General features: G+C 43.0%; 1 protein-coding gene across 1 annotated transcript in view; it reads right to left on the reverse strand.

The window, feature by feature from the left end:
- Window positions 1-9,170: 9,170 nt before the first annotated feature.
- Window positions 9,171-22,840, reverse strand: part of EPAS1 (endothelial PAS domain protein 1) — a 115,640-nt gene continuing 101,970 nt past the window's right edge. The window contains exons 12-16 of the mRNA XM_036752204.1: window positions 21,095-21,585; window positions 19,438-19,564; window positions 18,334-18,448; window positions 16,992-17,165; window positions 9,171-11,672 (exon numbers count right to left, since the gene is read on the reverse strand). Of these exons, the coding sequence (XP_036608099.1) occupies window positions 11,521-11,672; window positions 16,992-17,165; window positions 18,334-18,448; window positions 19,438-19,564; window positions 21,095-21,585 (1,059 nt within the window). The 3' untranslated portion in view covers window positions 9,171-11,520. The remainder of the gene's footprint in view (window positions 11,673-16,991; window positions 17,166-18,333; window positions 18,449-19,437; window positions 19,565-21,094; window positions 21,586-22,840) is intronic.

Consider the following 22,840-nt stretch of genomic DNA (forward strand, 5'->3'; position numbering starts at 1 on the left):
GGAGCTATGGGGGCAGATATTCATATAAATTGTGGGGTATATAGGAAAAAGATAATACAGGTGATACACTTACAGTCTAACTTGAGAATTGAGCCATCTCCTCATGGAACACCAAGATCCGCTAGAATATATATGGTTGATAAATATCCTGGGGATGGGGGTGGGAGGACCAATAGGTTTGGCAGTGGCTAAGGAAAGTTTCATGGAGGAGGTGAGATTTGAGCTGAGAGCATGACAGTAGGAGTTAAGAGATGGGAATTCCAGATCTTGCAAATAACTGTGGCACTTTGGGCAAACTTGACCTCAATTTCTTCACCAATAACATGAGAGGTTTGAATGAGAGGATCTTTAAATTTCCTTTTACCAGAACATTCTAGGATTCTATGTGTGATGCCCCCAAACCAACCAAATTGCAGGAGATTAGGACTCTGGAAGCTGCCAAATTCTTCTCCTCACTCCATCCCCTCCCTCCTTCAGGAATTATTTAAGATATAGATAAGACTACCAAGTAAAGAGAAACAGGGAAGGGTAGATTCTCCATGAGTGTAGTAGATGTGCTGGGGAGTTGTCTGAGGCATGTGAAAATGAGGAGACTTGCCCAAGGTCATAGAGGAGTCAGAAATCTATATTGAGCTGCCTTTGGGGACTGAATTTGGGGTTAAAGTATCTATCTCCTCAGCATGGTGTAAGACACATGGGGTCATCAGGCCTGTTCAGAGCTCAACTCTGCTGCTTACTACGTGACCCTGGGTGAGTCATTTCCACCAAGCCTCAGTTTCTGTAAAATGAAGGCACTGGATTTTGATGATCTCTGAACCCCTCCCCCTCCTTTCGCACTCCCAATTCTATTGTCTTATTTGTTACCACATCTCTGGAGTCTAGTACGATGCCTTGCACATAGTAGATGGTGCTTTTTGGGAGTCATGGGATGAGAGGAGCTAGTTGAAACTGAGGGAAGGGATGTGAATATGTAGAGGGAAAAGAAAAAAGGGCCAAAGACAACCCATATTAAAGGGATAGGAGGAGAAAAGAACTATGGAGATAGAGAAGGAATGATCAAAAAGCTAGGAGGAGAATGAATGAATTGAAAAACATTTATTATATGCTGGCTATGTGCTGTCGTTGAGGATATATACACATATAAATATATATATATATTTATATATATATATATTTGTATATATATGTATATATATACAGAAACAGTCCCTGCCCTCAAGGAGCTTATATTTTAATAGAAAGAGGCAACTTATAAGAGATTGATGGCCAGGGAAGATTACAGGGATAGTCAGTGGATCTATAGTGAAATCAATGATACATCCTTTCTAGAAGCAATGGTAATAGTGATTTGAATGTTGTTTCCAGAGAAAGAGATAAAAAAGTATGACAGGGAGTGTGTGTATATGGAGACAGAAAAGGAGTCTGTGGCAAGAAGATAGTCTGGTAGGTGCCTGAGATTAGCTAGAGGCAGTGAGTCCTCTCCAATCAGAATGGCCCCAGGAGTGTAGGTGGGGAGGGAAGCTGAACAACCTCTGATTGGGAAGTACAGGGCTGAAGACTGGACATTATAGTGTCTGGGAAGCCAAGGGGAGGAGGGATGAACATTCATTAAAGTATCAACTGTTCTTTTGCAGAGAGGTATGTAGGTGCTTAATAAATGTTTAATGAATCGAATTTAATTGAAAGATCAGTGGATTTTAACTCAGAAGATCTGAGCTCAAATGAAATCATAATCTTCACTCTGCTACTAACTACTTTTGTGACCTTGGACAAGTCAATTAACTTTTTGAGACTTAGGTTCCCCCATCCAAATGTGGGTTTGGAATGTATGATTGGAGAAGGTCCCTCCCAGTTCAAAATCCCATGATCCCAGGTGGGAGAGAATAAGGACCAAGAATGGGCCCTGGATTCAGGCATTCAGATTCATCCTTTGAAGTCTAGCTCAAGTCCCCTCAATACAACAAATTCAACAAACATGTGTTGAATCCAGCACTGTGTGCTGAGGGAAGAACAAAGTTCAGAGATTTACCTGAACTACTGTAGCCCACAATGAGCTCCATTTTTTCTAAATTCATAGAAGCACTGAACCTCAGAGCTGGAAGGGCCTCCTTGGCCAACTGGTCCAATGCCTTACCTAGATGACAATTGTCTCTTCATCACACCTGCCTAGTGGTCTCACAATTTTTGTTTGAAGTCCTTTAAAGAGGGAGACCTTCCCAAGAAAGCCCATATCATTGCTGGACAGCTCTAATTGTTAGAGAGTTTTTCCTTGGGCAGAGACAAAAATTGCCTCTTTGCACCTTTTGCCTAATTCACCTAGTTTTGCATGTAGGGCCAACCAACTTCTATTGCCTCTAGGATCAAATAGAAACTCCACTGTTTAGCATTTAAAGGTCTTCACTTCTTCCTTGTGTATACTGACATTTATTCACTGGTGCCAACCTATCTTTCCAGCCTCATTGGATATTACCATTCCTCCCACACTCTGTGATCCAGGCATTTCTCACATATGGCCCTCTATCTCCCATCTCTTTGCTCTGACCTTCTTACACACCTGTATAGGACTCCTTTTTTACATCTGCCTCATAGTGTCCCTCCCTCACTCAAGTACCAATTTCTGCAATGAAACTTTTTCCTATCCCTTTAACTGAGAGTGTCCTTCCTCCTAAATTACCTCATATTTAACTATTTTGTATATATTTATATTGATTCACTTGGTAGCTTGAAGCCTGGACTTATTCTAATTGGGCATACCCACAAATTCATACTCCCCACCCTACCCTTAGGTTCTGAGTGTTGCCACCCTGTGGAGGGCTCAGCCCCTCTAGGGACTATAGGAAGCATAGCATTTACTTAGTATTTGTGCTCCAGAGCGGGATGCACAAACCACCAATGTGAGTGTGGGGCCCACCGAGTAGGTATTAGCACCCCAAGGTGGCTAAATAGATCATTTATAGTATTTCTCCCTATCAAAAAAGAAGTAAGGTTTGTCTGACATGACCTGTTCTTGATGAAGCCATGTTATCTCTTTATAATCACTGCTTCCTTTTCTAGATGTTCACTAACCAGCCCTTTAATAATTGCAGACTTTTGCCAGGAATCAGTCAAGCTCATTAGCCTATACTTGTAGACTCTTTTCTCCCCCATTACTCTTTTTTTGTTTTGTTTTGCTTTTGGAAAATCAGAGCATTTGTCCTTCAGTCCTTCAGGACCTCTCCACTTCTTCATGGCTTTTCAAATATCATTAACAATGTTCACCAAGCTCATTTTCCAATGACTTCAGTGGCGTATATTATAGCTCATCTGTATCAAGGGCATCTGGGTGCTCTAATACTATCTTATTACTTATCCTGGGTATTGACTTCCTGTTTGCCATTTTTGTCCTCTTTTCTACTCCAGAGATCACTCTCCTTGGCAGAGAAAACAGAAGCAAAATAACAGTTGAGCAGCAAAGCCTTCTCCCCATCACCCACTATATCTGTGCCATCCATCCTGAGCAGAGACTCCACCTCTTCTTTGGTCCTCCTCTTTTACCCCAATGTGGCTTTAAAACCAAACACAATGAAACAGACCCACCAAAGTGGGGCAGGGGTAGGGAGGAGGAACCCTTTTTGGTATTCTGAGCTTCTCTTGCAGTGTCAGCTAGTCCTGACACTTCTGTCATAGGACCATGCCTCCATGCAACACTCCAGTCCCACTTCCCTTCCTTTGCACTTGCTTGCTCTGACTCCAGCCTGGAATGTGCTTCCATTTCATCTCTGCCTCTTAGAATCCATTGCTTTCAAAGCTTTGTTGAAGTAACACCTTCTACATGCAACCTTCTCAGAATCCATCCACGGTCCCTTCCTAGTGCTCTTCACACAAAAAGCTCAGCTTATAGTTATTACGTGGTGTGTGTGTGTGTGTGTGTTCATCGACATGTTGTCTTCCCCCAATAGACTGCAAATGCCTTGAGGTCAGGTACCCCCGCCTCATTTTAGTCTTTATGTACCCTGTGCCTAGCACAATGCTTGGCTAATCAAGCCCTTAATAAATACTTGGTTGGTTGATTGATTAGGATGTGCTTCCTTTTTTATCTTGCCTTTTCAGAATCTTCTCCTTCACACTAATGCATTGTTGGTGGAGTTGTGAATTGATCCAACCATTCTGGGGAACAATTTGGAACTATGCCCAAAGGGCTGTAAAACTGTGCATATCCTTTTGACCCAATAATACCACTTGGTCTGTATCACAAAGGGATTTTAAAAAAGAAAAAGGACCTATTTGTACAAAAATGTGTATAGTAGCTCTTTTTTGGATGGTAAAGAATTGAAAATTGAAGGGATGCCCATCAACTGGGGAATGGTTGAACAAGTCATGGTATGTGATTGTGATGGAATACTATTGTGCTATAAGAAATGATGAGCAGGATGTTCTGTGAAAAACCTGCAAAGACTTATATGAACTAATGCAGAGTGAAGTGAGCAGAACCAGGAGAACATTGTATACAGTACTAGTAGTTCTTGTTTGTCCTTCATTGTCTAAGACCACCTCATGGGAGGTGATGCCATGACATGCAAGTGAATTGGATTTAAGTGAGGGAGGGCTGTGCAAAGTCACCAGCCTCACTTTCTCATCAGGAGCCATCTGGGTCCAGTGGCAAAATACAGATCAAAATGACTAGAGATGGCATACAGCCATCTGGGTCCAGTGGCAAAATACAGATCAAAATGACTAGAGATGGCATAACAGCAATATTGTATGATGATCAGTTGTGACTTAGCTCTGCTCAGCAATACAATGATCCAAGACAATCCTAAAGGACTCATGATGAAAAATGCTATCCATGTCCGAGAAAGAACTGATGGTCCGAATGCAGATCGAAGCATACTATTTTTCACTTTTGTGTGTGTCTCTTTCCTTTTTGTCTGTCTTCTTTCACAACATGACTAATATGGAAATGTTTGGCATGATTATACAGGCATAACCTATATCAAATTGCTTAATGCCTCAGGGAAGGAGGAAGTGAGGGAGGGAGAGAGAAAATTTGGAACTCGAAATTTAAAAAAAAAATAATGTTAAAATTGTCTTTATGCATAATTGGGAAAAATATTATTTTAAAAGATCTTCACCCTCCTTTAGGGTCAGCTGAAGTTCCAAATCCTCTATGAAGCCACCCTGAATTCCTCAGTTAATTCCTCCTTAAAATTTCCTAAGCATTTTTTCCTCTCCATTGCCCCATCGCTTACTGACATTTTATGTGTCATTGTGTAAACTGTAGCAGCTTGTGCGAGTGCTTGGGGGTGGGAGATGGCATGTTAAGTTTGGGTAATAGTCCCTCAGTAATATGTTAGCTGCTTTTTTTTTTTTTAGGGCAGAGATTTCCTTAGTTCCTAGAACAGTGCTTCGAACAGAGAGGTTGTTGAAATTTGTTGAATTGGCAGAAGCTTGAGGGATCAAGATTTTGATTTGTTTTGTTTTGCTCTTAAGAAGGAAAGAGATCTGAACATTTTTATAGTTAGTAGTGAAGTAGCTAGAGTTTTGACAATGAGAAAGACAGGGACTGATTTAGGGAAAATTCCCAGATGGGGATGGGATGAGATAAGGGCTAAAACAGAGGCATCCTCCTTGTCAAGAAGAAGGATTTCTGGGAGAGTGTAGCCAAAGAGGAAAGAATGGGGGAAGACATAGAGGAGGTATGATCTGTGTACTGGGGGAAAGAAAGTTCATAAAGGGGTGGCCTTGAGTTTGTTGATAAAGTGGGGGGCAAGGTCATCAGCTGTAAGAGAGGGAGCTGAGAATGGCTTTGGGGGGGTTGGAGAGGAGAATGTTTAGAATAGAAACTTGAGGAAACACGATAGAGTCAATCAGGAAAGAGAAAAAGGATTGGTTGACAGCAGCAAAGAATCAGGTGGGACTAGGTAACATAAATTGTTCTGTGACTTTGTTTAGCTAAATAGCCAAGGCAGTAGAAACAGAGAAGGTAGATGCTGGGAGTGGACCCAGGATGGAGGGTTAGTAGACATTGAAGGTAAGTGATTGAAAGGTGGAAGAAAGTATGTAATTGAAGAAGTCAAGACAATGAAGGGAGTAATGAGAAGCCAGAAATGGAGGAAAATGGGAAGTGAGGTGATGATAAAGATGAAGAATGAGGCAAAAAGAGAGATGGAAGGATAGGAGGAGAAGTTTAGAGTCCTGGATCAGGAAGGGTGGGACATTTTTTGAGGAATGGCGAGGTCTAAGATGTGACCATTCCTGTAGGTGGCTGAGGACCAATGGAGAGGTGGTCATGAGTGCAGAGAAGGTGAATGAACTGGGGCGGGAATGTTCCAAAGGGCATCAGTGTGAATACTGAAGTGCCCAAATATGATGGATGGAGATGACTGTGATGCAGTAGCTGACATCCCTGGGAAAAAAGCGGAGAGCAACCTGAAGGTCAGTAGGGGAAAGCTGGAAGTGCACTATAAGCTCACAGAAGTTGAGAGATGATGCCAGAAGGTCTGGGAGTGGAAGTAGGGAGCAAGGAAAACATTGACTATTCTCTTAAACTGCTGTATCAGGGTATGTGTTGTGGGCAGAGGGAGGGGCATGAAACCAGCACAGGAGAAGGTGACCAGGGATGAATAAGATTCTTTAAGGAAAATTTAGACATGCCATGAAATGAAAACCATGAAAGGATACTGTCTAGGATAAAGAGGTAAATGTTAATGGTAGAACAAAGGTTTCAGAGAGTTCACCAATAAGCAAGAGTAAAAAGGAGAACCTGGGGAAGAAGATAGGGCTGGCGCACAGCATAAAGATGAGATCCTAGGGAGAAGTAGCAGGAGAAAGGGGCTTTTGCCTTGGCCAATGGTGCCCCTGGATCACAGCAATTAGGAGAGCAGAAAGTGGGAAATACCACTACAATGGATCATAAGATTACAGATTTAGAGCTAAAAGGGACCATATATGTCATCGTGTCCAACCCTCTGATTTGACAAATGAGGAAGCTGAGGCAGACAGAAGTTGAGTGACTCACCCAAGGTCACACAGCTGGTGTCTGAGGCAGGATTAAAACTCAAGTCTTCTTGATTTCAAATATAGCACTGTATTCTCTATACCCTAAGATCCCAACTCAAAAGCAGTTGATTAGAGAGGCTCAGAGGATCTATAGTGATGGGGAAAGGGAGAGTTGTGGGGAAAAGGTTATTAATTCTAGGAGATTCTAGTCTTTTGGTACTTTATTAAAAAAAGATGTTAGCAAGTGTCTATGACTCTGCAGACAGGTTTAAAGCAGGGCTATTCCACAGGTTGGTGTTAGATTTGTGCCAGACCATGCTGAGCTGTACCTATTCTAGTACTGTTCAAAGTGGTGGCCCAGAGTCAGGAAGACCTGAGCTCAGATCCTGCCTAAGATATTTCCCAGCTATAGGACCCTGGCCAAGACTCTAAACCTCTCAGCCTTACCTTCCTCATCTATAAAATGAGGACCCAATGGTCTCTAAAGGCACTACTAGCTCTAAATACGTAGATGAGCCTAAGAAAATGAAATTTGTGCTTCTGAAGGGTAGACTGAAACATATGATTCACAGGATGCATCCAGGTTAAGTTATGTTGCCAGCAATGACAGTGCAGTATTGGTGGGAAGGGAAGGACAAACACAATGGTGAACAGGGATAAGAAAGGCTAGCCCAACGGGCAAGAGTAGAGTAGAAGGAACATTGGGTCTGGAATGGGAGATCTTTGGCCTGAATCCCAGCTCTGTTACTTTCTACCTGTATGATGTTGGGCAAATTCATTCCCTTCTCTGGGTCTCATAAGCTTGTCCCTTCTGTCAAATGAACAGGCAGAAATTAAATTATCTCTAAACCCACTTCCAGCTCTAAATCGATGGTCCAGGGTATTGAGGGAGAAGGGAAGAAATATATTACAAGATTAAAGAAATGGGGAAAGAGCTTTGGGCTATTAAATTGGAAATGGAATCTTCACCAACCTTACAGTCTTCTTTTACTCTAACCAGGTCAATCTCTTCACTGCTCCTTCTCTCACACCGTATTTATTCCCAACTTTATGTCCTCTTTCCTCTTTTCCACTTATTTAAATCCTACTCATCCTTCAGAGCCTAGCTCAAATCCCTCCTTCACAAAGTCTTCCAAATCACTCCAGCTCACCTCCTCTGGATTCTCATAACATTTAGAGTTTGCAACACACATGGCCAGTCAATTCAATCCAACGAAGACTTATTAAGTGGTTACTATATGCCAGGCACTGAGCTCGGTGGCAGGGCTACAATTTCTTTTTTAAGTTCTCACTCTTAAGGATTGTTTCATTATATAAAAATATAGGAAGTTCAACTAAAAGGAGCCATTCCAACTCCTTCCTTTTACAGGTGAGGAAACAGGTTCAGGGAGATTGTTCATTATGTTGTTTCAGGCATTAATATATTCTATAATGGGTAATAGTAGGCACTTAACAAAATGCTTGTTGAACTGACTGACTGAATACACAAAGATGTTTGGGGAAAATTGTCCTGTCTTAGACCATCGGAAGATACAAATCCTCCACTAAAGTCTTTCTCCCATGCTTCGTTGTGTGGCATAGATGACCCTGTGCTCTAAGTCCCTGCCGGCAGAACACAAGCTCTGGCAGATCTTACTGAACTGGAGGTTGTGGCCTTCACAGTCAGAGAGAGACTCCATAAAGATGTGATCGCTGGAATATCCTTGAAGTACTGAAGGCTTTACTTTCAGGTCTGCTGAAGGCTAGCGTCGACTCACTCACTACCTGTTAAATACATTGTATGTTGTCTCTAAAGGGCCAGTCCCCTCCTCACATCTCCCTGGTAGGCTCCCTAGCTTATTTCAAAGCCTCCCTTGGAGGCTCTTCCTCATCTGTTCGGTCATTAGCATTCTTTTCCTTTTGAACTTACTTTGCACTGCTTCATGTATATGTGGTATTTGCTAACTCATATACACAATGCTGACTCTCAGTAAAACATCTGAAACTCCTTGAGCACTGAGACTCATTCATTATCTTTGTGTACTCTATCCCTAGGACAATACCTTGCACATGGTAGACAATGAATGTGTCTCGAATTGAATTTGTTGAATCATTGCAAACCTTAGTTTTCTAGAAATAATTTAATAAATACTTCATTTTACAATGGTACATCCAATGGCAGATCCATAGTAAGCAAGAGCCACCCACAGTGGTAGGATCAGTATACTTTAATAAGGTGTCAGTGGCAAAATACAATTCCTTATAAAGTTAAAGTTCCCCATACACTTACAATGTCATCAGTAAGAATTCAACAATATAATAGTTTATGAAGTCTCTATGCCAACAGGTCAGGTTAATATGAAGCTTAGAATAGTTCTCAGAGTGTTTTTAGTAAAACTGCAAAGGTAAAAAAAATGCCCTTTTATGAGGAAGCAACAGAGACAGAAATAAAACATGAGTTTATGTGTCAATAACCCTTCAAGTACTCACGTAGTATGCAGGTTTGTCAAAGCTGCTTTGTCCAAAGTAATACTTATCCAACATGGATATCAGAGAAATTAATTCATGTTGCACTTTGATTCCTCTTTAAAGTTAATTTCTTTTGTATTTTTGTTTTGGACAAGTCTTCCCAGGCTCACCAAATCATGGCCCGTTGTGATTTTTTTTCATACTTGGGTTTGTTTTTAATAGTTTTTTCAATGAAGCCATCATGACAGAAAAGGTTCTAAATGTTCAGTGTATTCAAACCAAAAAAAATAAGCTTACCTATATTCAGTGAATTTGAGTATTTCTGGTACACTCACTCAGTTACAGTGCTTCCCTTTCTGAGCAAGTCAGTGCAAGTTTGAGAAGAGAACACAGAGGAGGCTTGGAAGCTGCCAGGCAGGCTGGTCACCAGTGAGTGGGCAGTTCCAGGGAGGAAACCAGCAGGAATTTCAGCCTTTCTGCCTCTCCCTAGCTGGGTACAGGGTTGCCCTTTGCCCTCCCTTCCAGCTTAGCCTGAATGCGGACTGCCTAGGCTCTCTGGGGCCATGGTGGAGCCCCAGCTCCTCCCTGGGTCCTCGCCTAGACCCTCCACTCAGCTGTGCCCATGCAAAGGTGTCACCCCAAGAGGCCGGCCTGCTCTATATAACAAAGCTCATTTCTGAATCTTGCTTCCACGCTCTATATAACAAACCTCGTTTCTGAATCTTGCTTCCTTTCCTCGATACACATCAAAGCCATTTTTAATGGCAGTCCTGAAAGCATCCTAATACCTCAGGTGGAATGCCCTTAGAGTCACGTCGCTCCAGGAACTTGAAGGGCTATCAACAACAACAACAACAACAAAACCCCAGAGATTAAGAAAAGTTGTATCTCTCCCCCCTCCCCCACCCCTCACCCCATGACATCAGGCCCGGCAGTAATAACAGTTATAATAATTAATAATGTATACATAATACATGCTTAAAATATAAGGGAAGTATGTCTTTTTAATGCATCGGTGTAATGATTCTGCTGACTTTTGACTGACGTAGTCAGGCATGGAGCAGACATGAGACACAAAGAGCTAACAGTGGAGGAGAGACAATTAGCAAGCAATGTTAGTGCCAGCCTACGGGAAAGATATGTACAATCCTGTGATATCAGCAATGCCAGGAAAGACAAAATGAACAGCTTAAAAAAAAAAAAAGCTCTTAAAGTGATCTCTGAGCAGGACTCCATTTCGGTTTTGAAGTTTTTAGATATAACAAAGTACCAATATATATGATAAACACAACCCAGATATCAATTTTCTTAAAAAAAAATACAAACCTCAGGTATGCTTTTGTATTATAATAATCACAATAACAATAATAAACAATAAAAACACCAACCCACCAAATGGAAAAAAAGCCCCCCCAAACAAAACACCACACGATTTAGGAAAACCTACGATGTGCCACTTTCACAGATAACCACAAACACGGCAGCTCACTCTTCACATTTCTGTTTCCGACAGACGGTATATCATAATGAGAATAGTCAGCTTAAAAAAAAAAAGACATTACATTTGCAATATGGTCATTAGTGCTAGGAGGAGGGAACAAGATAACAGGGGACCGAGGGAACCATGAACCACAGTTTGGGAGCAGACTTGTTTTCGATTCGCTTATCTTTGGCAACAACACCACGAAATAATTCTTTGCAATAAAATGGAGCCAAAGTGTTTTCTCTATAGAGGCACAAACACACACCACAGCTCGTTAGTATAGAAATTGCAGAAAAATCCATGGTGACTATAAATTAGAAGCAATAGGGAACAGGGAAGTAAGATCATATAAACTTTTTAAACATTTTCATCGAGAGAGAGAAAAATACAGTAGCTGAAACAAACATATTTCTCTTTTAAACGTGGATATAAAGTAAGTAAATTCAGAAAGGCCACTGTTTGGTGACGTAGACAAATTCGACATGTTAAGTACATCTCGTAGAAAGTGTTTTGGTGTTAGAAATATCATCTAGTTGCAAAAATAGACTTAGAAACTGACACTGTTGAAAGAGAGTTGGCAGAGGGAGGGGTTGCTACTGCTTGGCCCTGGTTCAAGTGGCCTGGTCCAAGGCTCTGAGCAGATCGCTCCCTTGTAGGAGTGTGGAGCTGCCAGGGACAGGGACGTTAACCTCACAGTCATATCTGGTCAATTCAGGCAGCAAATATGGTTCAAACGAGGGGCCAAGAAGACGACTTGTCATGCCTGAAGGAAAGAAAAAACAGAATGAAATCGAAAACCTTTGATAAAAAGAACTGAGTGGGTAAAAATATGATTCAACAAGCATTGAGTGCCTGCTCTCAGAGTTGTAATTAGGGTGGAGCAACCTGGGTTTGAACTAGGGAGGGGGATGGTGTGTTTCCTCCCTAGGATACCCAGCCATCATGGTCTCCAACGCTTAAAGGAGTCAGCTTGTGCTATAGGACATGACTTTGTTTGGTCATTCATCCCTGGGGTCTTTTTTTTTTTTTTTTGTGCCTCAATTCCCTCCCAAAGTCCCATGGAGGCACAGACCAGACTCTCTAGGGTGGAAGCTTCCTCCTTTCTTGATGTCAGAGTGTCTTTTTGCAACCCTGCTGAAAGAGCTCAGGCTCTCTCCCTAGCTTTGTCCTAGGGGTTGTGTGGGATGGGAGAGGAGAAAATCCAGTGTCTCTGTCGCAAGGAGCTCAGAGTCTAAATGAAGATAAAACTAACACAGGAAACAGAGAGTAGTATAAGGTACAATATATGGAAAGGCTAAAAAAAGTGTGTGATCCAGACCAGAGATGTCAAACGGGTTGGAAACACTCCCTGTGACTGCTGGAAACTGATTAAAAGATAAGTTAAAATATAATTAATAATATTTTATAGTTATTTATATGATATATTATTATATATAATTATAATAATTGGGAAATATTTAACAAAATAAATACAAGTACCATAGAACATAGATAATGTTAATATGAGTTTTTCTAAGTAAGTATGGAGCCCACAGGGATCTTTATGTGTGGCTTAGGAACCCCTGTTTCCATTTGAGGTTGATACTAAGTGTGCCAGGAGTTCTGAAAACAGAAAGCTCAGCTCAGGCTGGTGTGCTCCAGGGAGGCTTCCCAGAGAAAGGAGGATTCCACCTGCGCACCTTGAAGGATGGCAGGTTGGGAAGGGGGAGAGTGCTCCATAGAGCCCCTAGCTTTGTTCCCTCTCCTTGTTCACTCTCAGGGAGCAGACCAGTTGTTGATCCTCCCCTGCGCCCCCTATACTGTAAGCCTTGATCCAAAGCTGACTTTTCTATTCTTCAGAAGCCTAATAACCCAATCCTCTGGCTACCCAGCCTTGGAACCATCCTCACTGTTGAAAGAATCTGGCTGGATGTTCCACTTTTGAGTGGGTAAAAAATGCAATCCGACAAGTTTTGAGCGCCTGCTCTCAGGGCAAAAAAAGACAAATGTGGTTTGGGGGTGGGTTGGATATTTGAACTAATTAGCCCTTTCTCACACGTTCCAGGTTCTTGTTATGTCTACGACACAAGTCCATTATGCATTTTTCTTTCTCTTCTCTTGCCTGTCGATAGAGAGCTGGGCCTGGAGTCAGGAAGACCTGAGTTCAAATCCAGCCTTATTAACTATGGGACTAGACACTCATTGCTTATGGGATCCTGGGCAAATCAACTGAACACTGTTTGCCTCAGTTTCTACAACTGTAAAATGAAGATAATAAAACCTACCTCGCAGGGTAGCTGTGAAAATCAAACGAGATCATATTTGTAAAGGGCTTAGCTCAGTGCCTGGTATAGAGTAGGCACCATATAAGTGCTGATTCCCTTCCTCCTTCCCCCTGTTTACACAATCACAGAATTTCTAGGATGGACATGGGCCTTGGTGGCCATATAGTCCAATCCATACCCCATCCTCCCCCCAAATCTCTTAAAATATACTCAAACCATGATCAACCAGCTTCCCCTTCAAGACCTCCGATGGTGAGGAACCCACTTTCTCCCAAGGCGGCCTGTGCCACCAGCACCAGCCTCTTGGCTATACTTTGCACATGGCATCCTATCTCCCAACTCCACTCCTCTTCCCTGGCTGTCTCCCACGCCTCCAAGAATGCTCTCTCTCCTCATCTCCACCTTCTAGCTTGCTTCAAATCTCAGCTGAAATTCCACATTCTGCAAGAAGCCTCTCCCAATACCTCTTAATTATGGTGCCTTCCTTGAGATTAGCTCCAGTTCACTCTGTCTGTATCTTGTTTGTGCATAGTTGTTTGCATGTTATCTCCTCCATTAGACCATAAACTCATTGAAGGCAGGGACTGTTTTTGCTTTTCTTTGTATCTCCACCACTTCACATAGTGCCTGGCATACACCAAGTGCTTAATAAATGCTTGTTGATATGATGACTTTTGGATACCTGTAGTTGTTAGTAACAAGCTTAAATTTGTCTCTCTACAACTCCCTGGCTTACAGTCCAGCCCTCTAGGGCCAAGCAGAACCAATCTAATAATCCCCCTTCCACGTGCCAGCCTTCCGAATACTTGAAGACGGCTATCGTGTCCCCTGTTAAGTCTTCTTTTTTTTCTTGGCTAACCATCTCTGGTTCTTTCAATTTATCTTTACATGGCGTGAACTCAAGGCCACCCTGTTCTGAATCCATCCTCTCCAGCTTATCAATGTCCTATTGAAAACGTGATACCCAAAACTTCTCTTGGGTAGAACAAAACTGACTCCAGAGTACTATGCAGATCTTGCTCCCAGAGGCCTCTAAGGGGACAAAGATTTTGTATTATTCCATGATGTACTGTCAAGGAGGAAGAGGCTTTGGCAGGTGGGCCAGGGAATGTTGAGCAGGTGGCAGTATGGGAAGAGTCCCAGTATCAACTCAGAGCCCAGGACAGATTCCCTCCAGAAGGCTTACACTATTAGCCCCTTTACTACAGACCCTTTACCCTGATGCAGGATAAAGAATTGTTGACCATGCTGGGAGTGTCTGTATGGAGGCCCTAATATTCCTGGAGCTGCTCATCATCATCCGCCTACATCAGGAGAAGAAATCTGCAATCGCACTGGAGGTAGGTAGCATCATCTCTGCTGTGGTTCTGATGTTCTTAATGTTATCTGATTCACCATCATCACTGTGCATTAGGGGACACTGAAGGTGAAGCATCACTCATCCCATGGCCCAGACTATGACACTGAGATTCAGTCCTTCTGAAGAGGAGGGGTAGGGGAGGTAAGGCCTGGTTTTCCTGGCTTTCATCCTTCTCCACATTTTTTCCTTTTTCTCTTTGTACTGCCCACGCTAGGAATACTATCCAGTAAAAGACTTAAGACTTGGACCTTCTGAAAGGGTGAAGAAAGGCTTAGAATGTCTGGGTTTTGTTCTTCAAAATTTTGTTCTATTTTCTTTTTGCTTGTTTTCCTCGTCTCTCCCTTAGTATTACCAATGTCAGGGAAGGACTCTCTATTAAAAGCATTTAAATGGTGGAAGGTTCTCTAGAACATCTTTAGGACCTTGCCACCAAGGGGTGGTACGTGATAGGGCCAGTGTTTTCCTCCCTCTGATGGCTCCAGCTTCCCTGACTCAGCTTCCTCCCCCCACACGATACCACAGGACTTTCTTCAGCCACAATTTTCCTAGTAGCTTCCCTGATGTAGCTTTCTGGTCAAAAGGCATAAAAAGCCCTAGTCCCATGTCATCTGGGGCTCTCAGACTTGGTGGCTGCCTGAGATCATGTGAGTTACAATAATTTGATGACTTACAGACCACACACATTTTAAGATGATTAGGGGCCAAAAAGGACCAGGTCCAGAGAATCTTTATCCTTGCTATATTAAGGTAAAGAAAGCCTCCCCTTTTGTTCAGTTACTCACGAATGCCTCATTTTGCCCCAATATCAAACCTGGACTAAGAGGGTGCTGGCACCAGAATCACACTGCTTTTCAAGCAAGCCTCTTCAATTGCTGGATGGATTCTGTTAGAAAATTCCTCCCAACACCAAACAGAAGCCAGTCCTCCCTGTAACTTTGCGCTCACTGACCCTAACCCTCCAGAGCAACACAGGGGTCTGCTCCTCCTTTGACAAAGCAACCTTCAGGATCTTGAAAATAGCCGTCCTATCTCCCCTTGGTTTTCTCTTCTTCAGACTCAACAAAGGAATCATAGGGTTTTAGAACTGGAGGGACCGTTGAAAAGTGTTTATTAAGCACTTCATATATGCCAGACATGGTGCTCAGCCCTAGCGATACAAAGAGAGAGTCCCTGCTCTTGAGGAATTCACGTTTTAATAGGGGAGACAACGTGCAGACAACTATGTATACAAGCTATGTATAGGGTGCGTATCTATGTCAACACAAGATAGACAAAGGATAAAGGTAGAGATCATCTCAGAGGGAAGACACCAGCAGTGGGGGAAGGCTACTAGAAGAAGGTGGGATTTGAGCTGAATCCCGAGCCAGGGAAGATAGGGGGCGGAGGTAAAGAGGGAGAACATTCTGGGCAGAAGGGATGTCATAAAAGAATTTTAGTATAGCCACCATTTTGCTTGAGAATGAACACATTGAAAAGGGATAGAGTCAAGAGATGGAATGACAGGTTTGTGGAAAAGCAAGATGGCCCCTGACCTTAGAGATCATCTTATTCAACTCCCTCGTTTGGTTGATGAGGCCCAAAGACATAGAGTGATTCACCCAAGGCTCCTAATCCAAGTCTCCTTCTATGTTTTTGATTGATCGTGTGACATGGTCTCCGAACCTCGACCATCCTGGCTTGTCCCTGTGTGTGTTTTCTCTCTAGTTCATTAATGTCCTTAAAATAAAATGCTTAGTTGAAAAGAACATTCCATAGATGTGCTTTAACAAGAGGGGCTCTAGCTTTCCGTGGCCTGAATACTAGACTTCTCTTCACGTAAGCTTAGATCCCATTAACTTTTCTAGCAGTTACATCATACAGACCCCATCCACAGGAAGTTGCAGAAGGCTGTTATGTTAAGGTAGTGCTATGTATGAAACCATCTCCATGGCAGGGATTCAGAATATTTATTCATTCATACATTCCAGGAGTATTTCTTAAAATACAGCCTGTATGCTCAACTCTATGCTGGACATGGGAGGATTTTTTTTTTTTTTTGCAGTACATGCCATTAAAAAAATAGCAAGAAAGTGAATGGTGTTTTTAAATAATAGCTGATGTTTAGAAAGAACTGCAATCACATCTGCATTGTGCTTTATAAAGTTTGTTAGCTCATTTGACCCTCCAAACAGCATGGTGAACTGGCAGCACATATTGATCATCTCCAGGTTACACACGAGGAAACTCTAAAGAGAACTGAGTGGCTGGCTTGTAATCATATCACTCATAGGTCTCAAAGGTGGGATTTGAGTCTACATCTCTTGTGATGCCAAGCCTAGTGCCCTTTCCAAATATTTCTCAACAAATATTTATTAAACAATGATGATTTATGAGGCACTGTGTTCTTTTCCTAGCCCTCTGGCATCTTTGCTTTGATCGAACCCCATGGATGGGCCTGGGATGATTGGATGACACTCACCTGATAACTTGTGAACCAACGGTGGGTTGTAATCCTGATAGTGGGGAGCATAAAACTGGGGAGGGTAGATCACTTTCGGATTTTCCCCAGGGCCCACAGAAGTCGGTGGTTGCGGGGGTGGCATATGGCTTAGAGGCTGGCTCAGGCCCAGAGCTGGGTTATGGATAAACTCATCTGAAAGAAAAATGCTTGAGAATGAGCATGCTATGGCTGGTATGGGTGTAGACATTGTTCAAGTCTGGGGGGAGGGGAGCAGCTCATTGTAACGACCTTTCCCTCTTAGGTTGGTCACCAAAGCATCATAGTCTAATGAGAGGAGGGGATGTATAGGAGAGCGTCATTTCAAAAGTCTGACCTTCCTGGGTGCTCTCTGCCCCTTAGAGACTTCTAAAAGAATCCATTAAACCTGAAAGTGTAAAGGGCACCACCACTCCTTCTACCTAGCTTTTAGCAGGTGGCTCATCTTCCTAAATCTGCTCGGGAAGGAGGACCTCAGAATCCCTGCAGGGATGGAATCCTAGGATTTAGAGCTCAAAGGGGACACAGAAATAAATAATAACAAAAACAATGGTTGGCATTGACATAGGACTTTACAAATGGGATCTCATTTTATCCTCACTACAGCCTTGGGAATTATTATTATATTATTATCCCCATTTTACAGATGAGAGAACTTAAGAGAGGTTAAGTGACTTGTCCAAGTTCACACATCCAGCAGATGTCAGTGGCAGGATCTGAACTCAGGTCTTCCTGACTTCAGGTCCAACCCTCTATCCACTATGTCAGTGTATTATAGATTAAATGAAAGATAACACCATTTGCCCAAGATCACTTGGAAAAGGCAGGACTTGAACCTGACATTGTATCTGTGGCTTTTAAAGTATACCAGAGAAGAGCCAGGAATGGCCATTTATGACCCTTCAGAAGTGACTTTTGAGGTTGAGCTAGGATCCCAAACTTCCCAAGCACTCAAGTAGTGGGGTGAGGGTGGGGGGACAGGATAGCAGAAGTTACTAGTGTAACCCTTGGCTGGGTTGGGTTAAGCAGACATGGAGGACGTCAGAACATTTCACTGGGTCTGCCTGGCTTTTCAAAAGTCATAAATACTATGGCTAGAAACAATGCTTTCCATTTTGTTAGTCTTCTTAATATTTCACAAGCCTTTCACATTTATGATCTTTTTTGAGCCCTAGAGTGCCCTGGTGAGGGAGGCAGGGCGGGTAAAAAACCCCTGCACTTGGCTGATGAGGTGCCAGGCATATACAGTAGCAGGGCCTTGTCTCCTGGTCCTATCTAATTCTCTAACAGAACATTGGGGGAGATTTAAGGCTGGGCCACTTACCATTGAGGACACTCAGACTCAAGGATTTCTCTGGCATTAAGGAACAGTTTCCACCTTTGAGACTCTTCATCCTTTTCCACATGAGGGGAGGAGCACTGCTGCCAGGCAAATCTCCCTTAGGACCAGAGAGCAGAAAACCCATGGTTTAGCCAAGGGAAGAGAAGAAAGCTACCTCAGAGAAGCTTGCCAAGGACAAGGGGGTGGCACAGCTCCATCAGATTGTTCCAGTTATCATCGGGATCCACGCTAAGGACACATCAACCCTGAGGCAACCAGAGTCATGGGATGGGTTGGGCAGCGTGCCCTCTACTTCCCATGCACAGATAGCGCTGCACCAGCATGGAAGACTCTTAGCTTAAGGGCAGGGGGTCCATCTGCACACACCATCTTTCCTTTCTTTCCTTTTCTGCCCAGCAGGTAATTGTGAGACAGCCCCAGCTCAAGCTGGGAGAAGTCAAGCATTCCTTCCTTCCCTCCTTTTCTCTTGCATACCATGGTGCTAATGTGGTCATGGATGGGGATCTCAGCAGAGACTGACACAGGCTAAAAAGCATCAGAACTTCTCCTAGCAGAGTATTTATTAATCAAGCATTCACCAAACACCTCCCCCTGTGCTGGGCAAGGCAGGAGAAAACACAAAGCCAGGAAGGAGATGCTTCTGTTACTTTTATAAGTTTTTGATTCCTTTTTTTGGTTTTACTTCATAGTCATTTATGGTTGTATGTCACAGTGTTCCATCTACCCCTAGCCCCACTGCAATGTCTCCCCTTATAAGAGAGAAAAAAAATAGTCAAGCCAAACCAGTGAACACACTGACCACATTTAACATCACATGCGACATTCCACAACAAAGTCCCCCATCTCTCCAACAAAATGAAGGAGGTACATTTCCTCATTTCTTCTAGGAGTTACTTAAATGCAGGTACAGGCACAGATGCAGACACAGCCACAGATACAGACACAGACATAGACATAGACACAGATATCTACAGATACACACACAATCACAGAGATACATACATATGTACATATACAGATACAGCACACACACATGTACATACACACACACACCCTCTCCCATGACCAAACTGATGGCAAACTCACCCCGCTCATGTCCTGAAAGTTTTGTTCTTCATACTCCAGCTGCCGCTTCATCTTCAGCTTGTTGGAGAGGGCAATCACGGCCGGGTTCATTTTATCTGGGGCCCGTGGCCCCAATCCCTTCACCAAACTGTCAGAGGCAAAAAGGGATAGAGCAGCCCTTTAGCTAGGCAGGTGAGCCAAACCACTGGCCTGGGAGTCAGAAGGCTTGGGTTCTAGTGCTGACTGTGGTGGGAAATTCACTGAACTTCTTTCAGCTTTGGTCGACATATCTGGCAAATAGGGGAGACCGAACCAGGGGATCTCCAAGGTCCCTCTAGTTCTAAAATATATGATTCCATAATGCTAAAAGAGCAGGGATGCTAAGCTTTGAAGAGAAATAAGTGAGACTTTGACTATTTGAAGATATATTTTTCTCTCTTATCTGGGACCCTCAGGTTCCTTCTGGTAAGACATTAAAAAAACAAACAATTTAAAAAAATGCCGCTGTGACTGATTCGGCTTCACCCTCCATCTGTTTCCTCTGCATTTCTAAGGCTCCTCTAACTACAAACTATACAGTCAGCCTAAGCATAGGCAGAGCCACTGAGGTGGTAAGATCTGAAGGTCGGTGGGAAGTCCCTCCCTCATGCTGCCTGGCAATGATGTTCTTCTCCTCCTCTTTCATTCTGCCTGAAATTTCACCACTAAGAACTGGGTTTAAATGCCCTTTTAAAGCTCAAATACCTCTGAAAATAATGATGCTGATGATGAACCATAATGATGATTATCGCATCAGTAATGATGAGTTATATATGTGTATATATTTGTACATATATGCAAGTGCTACATCACTGTAGTGATACAAATCCTATCTCATTTGACTGAAAAGGTGACATCCAAGTCTTGCTAGTCATCAATGATTCACCCTGTAGTAACAATTTGTTTGATCAACTCTGAGATTTCAGCAGTGCAGTGAGAACAGTCCCACTGAGGCAATGAGTTATAATGAATAGGTAGATGATTTTGGAACCTGGACTTTGTGGAGATGTCGCTGTGGCGGGAGTTCTGGGGTCTAGGGTGAGATACCGAAAGGTGGGAGAAGGACACAGAAAGTGGAGACTGGAGTCACCAAAGACAAGTTTTGCCTGCTTTGCTATACCTGCGGCAACAAAGAGACCTTTGAAAACTGTGAATTACTCTACAAATCTGAATTGTTATTAGGGTTTAAGCTGGCCCCAAGCAAAATGTTTATCTTCTGGGGACCCAGCTACTCCTTTCCATGAGTCTTCCCCCACTACCTGGCATTCCTTCCATATTTCTTATTTTAGGTATGTAGGGTTCTCATGTTCTCACCTGTCCCCCTCCTCCCTACTCTCAGAAAAGATAGATTAATGTTGCTTTGGTGTGAATAAAAGTCACTGTGCTTCCTCTTTCCCTCTGAGATTTGCAGGCTGTGGATTAAAGGGACTTCAGGCATAGAAATGCTGAGAAGTAGTCACAGAACCTATGGCAGATATACTTTTGAGGGACCAAATGACTTTCACAATGACCCTGAAATCTTTCCTACCAGGGTGGCCACCTATTCTGCCTATACATGAAGCCACCCCTGATTAGTACTTTTAGTTTTCTTTGCAATAACAATTTTCTTTGAATAACAATAACAAGCTGGACATGTTACCTTTTCTTATACATCGAGATATTGGGCGGTGGCAGAGGGGGCCCAGAAGGAGGTCTCCTTAAGGATTTGGCATATTGATCCGCTAGTGTCCACTTTATGGGTCCATACTCTAATGGTGGGTCAGGGGGCCACTGAGTATTGGACCTCCCTCCCATGGAGGAGAGTGGGGTATTGGCAGGCCCGTAGCATGGGGGAAGGGTCATCTTGCTTCCTCCATCAAAGAATATGAATGACATTGACTGGGAGTCCAGATCTGACTTCTTGCTTTCCATCTGATGTTGATACTTGTCCAGCGCAAAGGAGCTGTGGGAGGATGCTGGAGCCAGGGGCTGGAAGATGCTGGTCATGGTACTGAAATTGGCCTGAGGGCTGGGCTGAACATTCTCCAGCGGTGGTCGTTCCTCTTGGCAGATGGGGCTCAGTTGGAAATCTTCCCCATCCATGGGGATGTAGGGAGCCAGTGTCTCTAAGTCCAGCTCGTTGAAGTCCGTCTGCGTGGAAATAAGGAGAAGGTATAGAAAGAATCTGAAGAAACCTGTGGTTCATTCTTACAACCACCATCTTAGACTAGGCTCTCCTCATCATCTGTAATCTGCCTTTCTGGTCTCTGTGCCTCTAGGTGCCCCCTCCAATCCATCCCAGGAAATCTTCCCAAAATGCAATTTGACAGCATACATTTTAGGTTCCCCACCCCCCCCACCTCAAGTTTTTTAGTTTCCTCCTATGTGTTGTCTTCTCCCATTAGAATGTAAGCTGCTTGGGGGCAGGGATGATTTTTCTTACTGCTTGTGTTTGTATTCCCAGAACCTGGCACAGGGCTGGGTATATAGCAAGTGTTTAATAAATACTTGTTAACTGATAGACAGACATCTACTCAATGCACATCAGTGTGTCAGGGCTAGGGATGAGAGAAAGATGAAAAACAGCTTAACACCAGCCCTCAAGAAACGTATAGTCCAGTATGACATTTAGAAAATGATTCATTTCTTAAGAGGGGTAGAACAGAATGATTAGAGAAGTTCAAGGAAGGAGGTTATCTAGGTGGCTCAATGGAGAGCCTATTTGGGCTTGGAGGCAGGAATACCTCAGCTTAAATCCTATCTTACAGAATTAACTAGATGTGTGACCCTGGGCAAGTCACTTAACCCCTAATGGCCTCAGTTTCCTCAACTGTAAAATGAGAATTAATAACAGCACCCATCTCACATATTTGTTTAGAGGATCAAACAAGATAATATTTATAAAAGCACTAATCATAGTGGTTATCACACAGTAGGTACTATGTAAATAAATGCTTATTCCCTTCTCCTTCCTTCCCTAAAGGAAGTTCTAAATTTATAGGCCTATGATTAGATAATTTCTTGCTGGAGGAGGGAATCAGGGAAGGCCTCATGGAGAAGGTGGTACCTGAACTGGACCTAGGAGGAAGATAATGATTTCAAAAGGAGGAGATGTCAAAGGTGGGGATGAGGATGGGAATCTTTTCCAGGCATGGGGGGTAGTTTGGGCAAATGCATGGAGACAGGATTGAGCAGAGGCAGATCAGGGAACAAAGAATGGAGTGCAGAATACAGGAAGGACAGTAAGATGAATAAGCTGAAAAGGAAGGCTGAAGCCAAGTTATAAATGGCTTTGAATATCAGGATAAGGAGTTTTTAATATTCTACTCCATAGGGAGCCCCCACAGATCTTTAAGCAGGAAGCTCAGGAGTCGACATGTCAGACCATTCACTAAGATTACTCTAG

Source organism: Trichosurus vulpecula, chromosome 3, assembly GCF_011100635.1.
Source record: "Trichosurus vulpecula isolate mTriVul1 chromosome 3, mTriVul1.pri, whole genome shotgun sequence".
NCBI classification, from domain to species: domain Eukaryota; kingdom Metazoa; phylum Chordata; class Mammalia; order Diprotodontia; family Phalangeridae; genus Trichosurus; species Trichosurus vulpecula.